The following is a 10,561-nucleotide window of genomic DNA, read 5'->3' as shown; positions in this document are numbered from 1 at the left end:
TGGCGGCCCCCTCAACCAAATCTCGCTTAGGGCCCCCAAAAGTCTAGAGCTAGCCTTGAGAGTAAGAGAGGAGACAGAGGCCTAGAGTTGTTCTCCATAATGACTTAAACTAACAGCAGGCCTTTGGGAGGAAGGCTCTAAGAAGAGTATGACAGGAGGTTTAGACATCAAATCCCAGGATTATCTCTACATAGGTCAGGTTTTTAACTGACTTTGAAGTTCAGTTTCTCTCCCTGAGGATCAACATCACTGATGGTGTCTTTGTTCATCATTCAGTGTAATTATACACTGTGTGTACCAAACATTAGGAACACCTTCCTAATATTGAGGTGCAACCCTTTTTCCTTCAGAACAGCCTCAGTTCATCGGGACATGGATTCTACAAGGTGTCGAAAGTGTACCAAAGGGAATGCTGGTCCATGTTGACTTGAATGCTTCCCACAGTCGTGTCAAGTTGGCTGGATGTCCTTTGGGTGGAGGACCATACTTGACACACATGGGAAACTGTTGAGCATGAAAAACCCAGCAGCATTGCAGTTCTTGAGGCACTCAAACTGGTGCACCTGGCATCTACTACCATACCCCATTCAAAGGCACTTATTTTGTCTTGCCCATTCACCCTCTGAATGACACACATACACAATCCATGTCTCAATTGTCTCAAGGCTTAAAATCCTTCTTTCACCTGTCTCCACATCTACACTGATTGAAGTGGATTTAACAGGTGACACCAATAAGGGATCACTGCTTTCACCTGGATTCACCTGGTCAGTCTGTCATGGAAAGAGCAGGTGTGTATAATCAAACAATCACATCAAGATAGAACAACATAACTGTTTTGGATTTATAGTAAGTGTGATCTATTTGATTTATTTGGTTATAGTGATCGTAAAAATATTGATAAGATATTTGGAAATCAGTATCTGAAATGTGATCATTTTCAACCGCTAACTTGTTTGTTTACATGAAATCCATAAAGTACAGCAGATATTTTTCCACCTGTTATTTAGTAACATGTTAACAAAGCTGTTGGCTGGCATGCCTATTTAACCTCTGTTTATCCAGATACAGCACAGAGTTCAGTAATAACAGATTTAGTGGGGACAATGAAAACGGAAATGGATGTGATAGGGGTATTTTTTACACTTTACTGCCATCATATGGACACTTCTGAACCTACACATAACTTCTCAAGGAGATTCATCATTCAAGACAAACACCACATCATCATTTTCACAGACAGGGGAATAAGACAGTGGCAGAGATCCTGTTGAATTAAAGATTATTTTGTTTTTACTAATAGCAAAAAAGGAGTAGCAGATAAAAAATTTTTTTAAATGAATGTTTTGTGTTTAGCTGCAAATAGTTATTTGAGAATGATCCCATTCAACAAAAGCTTAATCATTGGCAGTACAGGACACCTCTGAATATTGTTTCAACAGAGGCTCCAGCCGGTGGTTGTGTGCTTTGCACTCACTACAGACACACACTCACTACAGACACACACTCATTAAGGCACAACACAAAGACAAGATGCCAGTCAGAGGCCCATAGCGCTTTCCAATCTAACCTCCTACATTACAATGTTGCTAAAGGTGTCCGCTCACTGTTCTTCCCAACACTGACATCTCAAGTGGCTAAAACATATTAATGCTACCTGTACAGTTGATATTGTGATAAAAAGGCAGCTTCCTGTTTGGCCGTTGTTTATCCTTTACTACTGATATCCTTATCTCCAACAATCACTTTGGTGAGCTTGTGTGTCTGGGAAGGTATGAGTAAAAAGCGAATACAAATACATAATAATCACTCTCCTGCATTGAAGGCAGAATATAGCGGTGACCAGTACGAGGACGGAGATTATGTTTAGAATACATCCTAGTCAGACCCCTTTTTAAATGAATATCCTGTAGAAATAAGCTTGCTTTTGTTGTAGCATGATAGAACACCAACTGTCTGGATGAAGTCAGCAAAACAGAAATTTGATTCGACAGTATCAATAACCTGTAGAGGTATAAAGTCACAAAAACACATTGCATCCAAAATGATATCTGAGGTGACTTGGGGGACGATGGGGCCTGCAAGCAGCACTATGATGTCATGTTAGAGGAGTGTGATGACGTGACCCTCTGACGTACAACAGTAAATCCATCAGACAGAGTGATGACTGGTGTGCCTTACACATCACTGGAGCTCTCAGTTTTTGGCTCACCTGGGCTACATATGGTGACTCTCCGCCTAATGCAAAGTTCTGGTTAAACATTGTCCCAAAGTTTGCGTTCAACCTTCTGTTGTTTTTACACTAAAGGCCCCGCAACTGTTGGAGGCATTATTGACTTTGTAATTAAACTGTGTTAACGTTGGGATTTTGTAATCATTACATTTCAAGCCATCTGTTCCTGTCCATGGGCTGAAATGGATTTTCCCCCTGAGTAGCCAAAGGATAAGGCTGATAGGTGGGTAATGTTATCATTCATTTTGCTTTGTTTATTCACGTTGTTGAAACAAATGCTGAATAGTCTATATTAATCCATAGCCTGCGAGTGTACGTATCAACTCCATACATTTAAATAAAGCGTATCGCTTTGAAATGATATCATTTCGCCACACAAATGCCCTGATCAATCTAATGTTACTGATTATGGTTTTATTAGCTTCCATCTGCTCAAAGACTAACAAAGCTGAATTTGGACAACCTGCGGGAGAATAAAACAATCTCTGTTTCTCTAAAGGGTCACTATGTATAAACAGCTTGATCCTGCTGTGGGTCATACATGTCTATTGGTTCTAGTTTCTGGTCAACACCTTTATCCAACCATATCTCCCTCCATTGTACAATGGTATAATCACATAATCACAGATAAAGTTCAACTTTGATCCGCTGCTTCTACAATTGTGTTTCCGGACTGTAATCTTTCTTTCCTCGCCTGGTGTGGGCCCAGTTTACCAATTAAAGGACTGTGTATTCAGAGTTTTGACACTGGGGGCTTTGAATTGTGAGATAAGAGAGACTGTTCTGTTGGAGGTATTGACGACCAGCCAAACTGCCTGAAGGAGCACATGAAAGCTACCTAACAAACGGTCTCTTTCTGCCTCTCTCTCGACATGTTGATGTGTTAGTTAAGCAATAAGTTCATGTAATTGAATACATTTGAATTGAAAACAACAGTCATTTCTAAGTTTCTACCTCTCATTCGGCCATATACAGATAAGTACAAGTTTACATTTCCGACATTAATATTACACCGTAATAGGCTATAAAGGCAACTCAAATAAATAACATGGCATTTTTTTTACTTGTCATAATCAATCAAACCTGTCTTGCAGGTTTGACTGATTCTGCCTCCAACAATTTCAAATGTGACATTATTCGCTTTATTCTACGGGTATTTATTTACATGTTAACTTACAAAGTCTCCTCTGGCCACATTAAGATGAACAGATTGAATTATATTAAAATGGTTGAATTGCAAATTATTAATTCATTCAGTTCAATAAAATATTTCACTGAACATTGAACAGCTGAGGCCTTCATCAATTTACAAAATATATATTGGCTACACAGTGTGGGGGGGAGTAGTGAACTATATGTAGTTCAACTAGTAATTTAACTACATTTTGCAGTAGCTTGGTGGTAGTTGAACTAAATTCTAATCGTGGTGTTTTTCGTAGTTCATATGGGTGAAGTAGGCAAGCAATTCCTTTCTTTTTTGCCATCAGACCTTCGTAATTCTCACTTGAAACATAGTTTTTGTGTTTAATAGGCTAAAATAAACATTCTGTTAACATCTGACTACAGAGTGATATGTCTAGCAATTTATAGTCTATGACATTTCAGATTTAGATTTAACTATCGATCACAAAGTAGTTTGGATGTAGTGAACTACTTTTTGAAAGTAACATTTTGTTAAGGGTAGCTTTAGTGTATCTTAACTTCTTCCGGTATGAAGTAATTGGTAACTTGGTAAACTACATTTTCAGAGTAGTTTCCCCAACGCTAAGGCTACACAAGAGAGATACACTGAGCATATTTCTGTCTGTGACCCGCGTCACTGTTTACAGTGACTGAGTGGTGTGGGAGGAGCTTGAGGAGTGTTGGTGGTTGGAGGGACAGTCACGGCTCACGTTCCTCCTCCACTAGACCCCATGAACACAGTGTTGATGGGGGGCAGCGATGACATCATGTCCCGTACCTCAGATGGTGCCCGGTGAGGAAGCAGTGCATCCTGGGAGTGGAACTGGGCAGGACCTCCGTACATGCAGGGTGCAGAGACCGAGGAGGGGAGGGGAGGAGCTACAGCAGAGAGAAAACAAGTAAACAAAAGAGTATCTTCAAAAAAACAAAACATTTTCTGTCATTTACTACAATCATTCTTGTCTTGCATTCATTGTTTCATCCAGGCCACTGCTACAGATTGGTAGTGGAACATTGGAGTTCCCTATCAATCCATAATTTGTCACTGACCTCCAGATGTGTGGGAGCCCAGTGAGTCAGACTCAGTGTAGTAAGGCCCAGCCGTCTTCCTGCCCGTGTCATCCAGGATGTTGAGGGGGTCGTGTACTTCACCATACGCTGGGACTGAGCGGATACTGCTCACACTGCTGATAACTGACACATGCTGGTCTATAATGGAACCCAGCCTCTGGCTATCCAGGTAGCTACTGTTTCCATAGTACCCTGAAAAACAGAGAGGTTCCTCTATGAGTAGAAAACACATTTATGGTTCAACTTGTTTTTTTATTTACGATAATTCTTATTGTTAGGGCCCTAAATGATTTCTGACCAGGTGACGTGACCATGTGATCTAACCAGGATGAACTGACTAGAGAGGCCACAAAGTCTAGAAAAACTCAGGGCCCATTTTCTGATAATTCAATGGAGAAGACTTAGGTGTAGTCATTCATACCATTGTGTCCTGCTGCTGAGTAGGCAGACTCCTGACAGCCACTACTGTTTAACCCACTCCCATCAAAGTTGTATCCTACAGAGTCCAGTAGCTCCACCCCCTGAGTCTCCATCCCAGAATCAGGGACTGTGCTGTAATTGGAGGTGGGTCTGGAGCTGTAGGGGGACACTGCACAGCTGCTGTTGAAGTAGTCTTTGGCCAGGTGCTGCTCACTGAAGGACGGGTAGTGGCTGCTGTCGGAGCGGGTGTGGTAGGCAGGGGCCTGGGCGTGTGTCTGGGGCCTGAACACAGCCTGGTAGTTGGAGGTGGTGGGGTAGTAGCTGGGGCTGCTGGGAGGGAGGCTCTGGTACATGGTGTCTGGGAAGGCTTGGCAGGAGATGTGGGGCTGGATGGTGGTGCAGGCGCTCTGGGGTCTGATGGCCATGGTGCCCTGGTTGATGACACTGCCCCTGTTCACCATGGCTGGGGAGATGGGAGGGGTCATCAGAGGGCCACTGTTCTGGGAAAAGTCCATTTGTCCTGGGTGCACAGAGGAAAGTGACCAAAATTTTAGACAACACAATAGGAACCTTTACTATGAATGAGCAGTTGTCACACAAGTTTACATTTTATGTAAACCAATGGAAGTATGAACAAAGCTAACATACAATGGGGATCAATTAAATTCAGAAACAAGTGACAAAATGAGTCATGTCACCCTTAAAAACATATTTGCACCTGATAGGGAGAATCCATCGGTTTCAGAGCCCTGGTAGATGGCCATGTTTGCTCCCAGCGCCTGCTGATGATTGGCTGACAGGGTCATGTATGCGTGTTCTGAGAGGGACTCGTTCTTCACAGACAGATCACTGGACACCGCACTGGGCTTGTTACGGTTGGCCAGGAAACAGGAGCTGGGGGAGGCAGTGAATGCCGCCTTGCTGGCATCTGAAAATAATCATAACAACGCACCTCAATGATCCTACATCCTCCATAAAAACTGATAGTATTAGTATGAAACGCAATAACAACTTAATAATTGAAAGAGAACAATCAGAGTTATACGCATAATTAGATAGCCTATGTATGTTATGTAATTGCTTACCTGCATTTCCCATGTACTTATCTAGGAGATTCTGTAGGTCTTGTTCTTTGTTGTTGTTGAATTGTGTCTCAATAGCCAGTAGGATATACTCATCCAGCAGCATGCGGATGAGATGGAACGAACCTGGGATAATAAAAAACACATCTCTTACTGTCCTAGTTCCCCATTAGAAATCTAATCTGGTTTCGATGTCACTATCATGACCTGATACTCAGCCAATCGCTAACAGCCTTCACCTTACAAACTGTGACAAGACTCCAAAGGCTATTCTGTGCACCAATTTGCAGGTGCTGAGGGTTTGACCTGACCAGCTCCAGAGATCTGCTTTCCCCTAGGCTTTCATCTCACCAGGCATGCTGTTTGACTTGTAGGGTCATGTGATTGTCCCCCAGTCTATTTGACTTGTGTTTGGTGATAGAGCCGCCAAATGGGGGTGAGGAAGGTGCATGGGAGACGTCTGTCTTCAAACACAGTGCACGCGACCGAGTGATAATGCTTTATTTACCTGGGGCCAGGCCATTATAATTTATGGCTCATTGTAGCATTCTGTTCAGAGCCGGCCGAAAAGATCTATGTGTTTGCGTCTGACGTAGTGACGGACCGTGTATCATTTAGACTCAGTAGTAATGGGAGAGTCTGAATTTAAAATACAAATAGAGAAGTTTACAGCATTTCCTACATGTTGTAGTTGTTACATGGATATACAGGTTACCAGGGGAACTGTTAGAGGGACGTAGTAATGTCTTACCAAAACTGGTGGCGTTGTTCAACGTGAGGTTGTGCATAACGCGTGCTCCAAAGAAACTCCACTTGAGGAGGAAGTCCTGAGCTCTCTTCTTTATAGACCGTCCGTTCTGCTTCCCAGGCTGGATTGAAAGGAACAAACAGATTGGTGTTGTCAGATTGGATGTTGACATCCAATCTTAGATTTGAAATGGGGAAACGTACCTTTATGACTTTCTGCTCCACAACAGTGTCCAGCCACTCGATAAAGGATTCCACAGTGGCATTGTTCTTCAGTAGGTCTTTCAGCTCTTGGAACACTGTTATTGAGTCATCTAGCAAACATGACGAGAAAGCAAATTAACATTGTTTACAGGAATTAACCTGGCAGAGTTTTCCATGTACAATGCAAATATTCTACTCACATTCAGAGTAGAGGTCAGAGTCTTGGTCACTACTTGAGATGGTGAGAAGGGCTTGTGACCCTATGCTGTTCAAATCCACTTTATCTATATCCACCACCATTGAGTTCACCACATTCTGGTCAAAAAGAGCTGGTCTTGCAATCTGTTGTAAGAAAATAAAATGACCAAAATAACCAAAATTAGGGTCTGGATTCAATCTGTTCGTCGAAGTTCAGCGGTATAGTGCGCTTGAAATGTAAAGGTAATTTCAAATTGAGCCGACATATGCAGCGTTTACCGTAATTGCAGTCTCCGCAAACGTCGAAACATTGCCTTTAAATTTCAATCATGCTGTAACGCTGACATTCAGTGCTACAGACTGAATCAAGCTCTAGGACGTTCAGTTTATATATACAATTTCAATTTCTTAGAGTCATAATAAGATATGCTGTATAGATATATTTTAGACACTTTTAAATGTCTTTGTAAAGTTAACACAATGATATTTATATTCCTCCCGTAATATAGTGCTTTACCTGGGCAAGGTGTAAGAAGGAGGTCTGACGCTTTAGAGAGGACACAAATCTGCGTGCGATCTGGAGCTTCTTCTCTGAGAGGCATTCTGGGAGGTTTTCCAGAGAAGACACCATCCAGTGTTCCCAGTGCTTGGCAAAGTTACGGATGTCTGCCAGGAGACTGCAAACAGGATAATCTTTATACACAACAATACGTCACCTGGAGAGACGGCAGTATCTTATTACCGTTAATTTCATACAGCATAAACCTTACAGCAAATCTGGTGTTTAGATGAGCAAAATACGAATGACGAAAGATGAAAATACTCTACCTTTCAGGCATCTCCTGCATCGTAGCAGGGATCAGGACATCTGTCAGAACCTGAAAAACACCAAATGGATAGTACAACCTGTCCAGTTGAGGTAGGAGTCCTTCAACAACTAATGAGGATGCTGCTCTATGATTCTGGAAAAACACCCACCTTATATAGTATAGAGTCACACACACAGAAGATGTCCACGATAATGGTGTTCTCCAGCAAGGGTAAGAGGTGGTCGGGCATTCCTTGCCAGAAATGCATCAGGAAATTCTGTATCTGAAATATTGTAAATAGAGTCAGGAGACAATTTGTCAGACATGGCTACAACATCTTATGTCTTGTTTTGGTATGGAATACCTCTTCGAAGTTGACATTGATGGCATTGTCCAGGATGCACTGGCAATGTGTTTTGTACATCACGATGAGTGTGTCCACCTATTGGACATGTGAAGGTAATTTATAATGGTTACAGGTGTTTTTGCAGAGGATACTGTATTGTATGTAATCAGCAAATATTGATAGCAAAGAAAGTTGAAGTACTGATGAAAATAATACAACAAACCTTCTCTTTAGAGACGGAACTTTGAAGCACTAGATGCTGTGGACTTGGGAATTCTGGAAGCAAAGTTCCTGTTTTGGAACTGAGGGAGTATTTCCGAGTGAACCCTCCCTATTAAATAGAGGAATATCAAACTGTATGAATATTTTGACCTTGTAGTCTTGACTACAGTTTGAATGTATTAGAAAACATGATTCATGTCTGTAATATCGCACATCAAAATTCATTTCAAAATATATATTTAAAATATATATGTCAATCTTACCTCATTCTTGAGTTTGCTCCCTGAAAATCTACAATCAGATACTAAATCAGACTGACATAAAATCCCATACTATCACAACAATTACAAACATTTTACTTATTCTATAAAGAACATTACAGATTGATCAGAACAATGCTACAGAGCAAAACCTGGGAATGATCTTACCTCGTCAAGCCTTTTCCTGAATACACCAAGTTATAATAGGCACTGCTCTCTTTGATGCCAATCCCGTAATAATGATATCTGTTAAATATCAACAAAATTAAGCATTTTATATTGAGACAGATCAGATCACTAGAACAAGAAATCTTTTGAAAATAATATTTTCCACTATATCTTACTTTGAATGACCTCGGGTCCCAAGTCTTCTTGTTGTAAGAAGTGGAAATTTCTGCCTAATTGTCTAATATGCACAGAGAACGATACAAAAAAACATAATAGCTTTTTTCCACCACAATTATTACTATGTTGTACTTACAGTATCTATAACATCTACCACAAACTACGACCTATCCAGACTTCAGCCCACCACCTCAACTACAAGACATTACTCATCTCACCTTGCCAAATGTAGCAGCACAGGCTGGATCCAGTTTCTCCTTCCTACAGAAGTCTAGGTAGTGAGTGTACAGGATGCAACGCGGCAGACAAACCCCTTCACAAACAATGTAGTTTTCATCCAGCCTAGGGAACAAGCAGTCACACATCCATGTAAAATCAATCACCAACAAGAAAAGAAACATTAACATTTGTAAGAAGGATTGTTATTATACAAGTGCATCACAACACAAGCTATATTATAGATTTCCATAGGTTGTGACTTTGGAACACTACCACTGAAGGGTCAAATGAGTCTGTTTCTTCTTGTCCTTGATGATCTGAGTGATGCTTTTCCTCGGGGTCGTCTGGTTGAAAGCCAAATCTTTGGAATACTCCAGGAGGTCCTGGTCCTCCTCAGAAGATTGGGTCTCATTGCTGTCATCTGCTTCTGACAGGGTTGTGGGGGAGAAAACAGTCATGAGGTGAAATATATATTTGAGTAGTTCAGGGCCATGACACCTTTTCAGATTGGTAGGTGGCTAAATGAACCTGTATTAGAAATAAGTACTCCCGAGACAGGATATTCAAGACTCATCAAAATTAACAGGGCAGAGAAAATGTTATTTTTGTTCAACTGGGTCAGATTGAGTAGATTGTTTTTATGTGGTAAATAATACATTATTTTATTCTAGCCTACCCAAAAAACTATGAAAGAAGTATATTTTAGTGCAGGCATATTTCAACAAAAAATATCCTACAATTTAATGCAGCACAAACTGTAATAGTTGTCATCAACAATTAGGGCTCTTGATTTGGATGTTATTCATGTATGACTCTTGGGGGAAGAGGGAACCTCTCAGTCTATGTGTAGGCCTATTAGTCCGACTTTATTCCTCACCTGATTTAATTCCCAAATCACCTTCCTCGTCAAACTTTGAGATTGAATGTCCATGGAAAGCACGGCGTAATTTTTCGTTAGATAAGGTGGTGTGCATGAGCTCCTCGGATGCACTGCAGAATGTATTGGTTGATGGTGAATGAACATGAAGAAATTGTCCATCCTGGATCGGGCTTCCTGTATTCCGTTTCATAGGCATGTTAAATGCAAAATAAAAAGTGAAAGTAAAAGAAAACAAATGCAAAATAGTTGAAATCAAACATTTAAATGCATGTGTTAGAAAATATACACATTGTCTTCAGGAGGGGAACTATCCTATCCTCACAAATACAATCCAAAAAATAAA

At 41.0% G+C, this 10,561-nt stretch overlaps 1 protein-coding gene across 1 annotated transcript; it reads right to left on the bottom strand.

Moving 5' to 3' along the window:
• Nucleotides 1–3,923: 3,923 nt before the first annotated feature.
• On the bottom strand, nucleotides 3,924–10,444 carry rfx6 (regulatory factor X, 6). Its single transcript, XM_029752082.1, has 19 exons — nucleotides 10,216–10,444; nucleotides 9,612–9,765; nucleotides 9,338–9,461; nucleotides 9,119–9,180; nucleotides 8,943–9,020; nucleotides 8,778–8,805; nucleotides 8,516–8,623; nucleotides 8,311–8,388; nucleotides 8,116–8,229; nucleotides 7,966–8,015; nucleotides 7,655–7,814; nucleotides 7,140–7,281; nucleotides 6,940–7,049; nucleotides 6,740–6,857; nucleotides 5,992–6,114; nucleotides 5,625–5,834; nucleotides 4,908–5,426; nucleotides 4,466–4,678; nucleotides 3,924–4,294 (listed from the first exon to the last, which is right to left on the bottom strand). Exons 1-19 carry the CDS (start codon nucleotides 10,412–10,414, stop codon nucleotides 4,122–4,124), a joined length of 2,763 nt encoding a protein of 920 aa, XP_029607942.1. The 5' UTR covers nucleotides 10,415–10,444; the 3' UTR covers nucleotides 3,924–4,121.
• Nucleotides 10,445–10,561: the final 117 nt, after the last annotated feature.

This window comes from Salmo trutta, chromosome 1 (genome assembly GCF_901001165.1).
Source record: "Salmo trutta chromosome 1, fSalTru1.1, whole genome shotgun sequence".
Taxonomy (NCBI): domain Eukaryota; kingdom Metazoa; phylum Chordata; class Actinopteri; order Salmoniformes; family Salmonidae; genus Salmo; species Salmo trutta.
Note: the sequence above shows the minus strand (reverse complement) of the source record. Positions and strands in the feature narration are given on the sequence as shown.

Excerpts from the sequence above, each read along its gene's own strand:
- rfx6 (XM_029752082.1), bottom strand. The coding sequence starts at position 10,414 with ATGCCTATGAAACGGAATACAGGAAGCCCGATCCAGGATGGACAATTT. Across the intron at positions 8,806-8,942 it reads TCAGGAAAAGGCTTGACGAG|ATTTTCAGGGAGCAAACTCA; the intron begins GTAAGATCATTC and ends ATCTGATTGTAG. Across the intron at positions 8,230-8,310 it reads TCAATGTCAACTTCGAAGAG|ATACAGAATTTCCTGATGCA; the intron begins GTATTCCATACC and ends ACAATATTTCAG.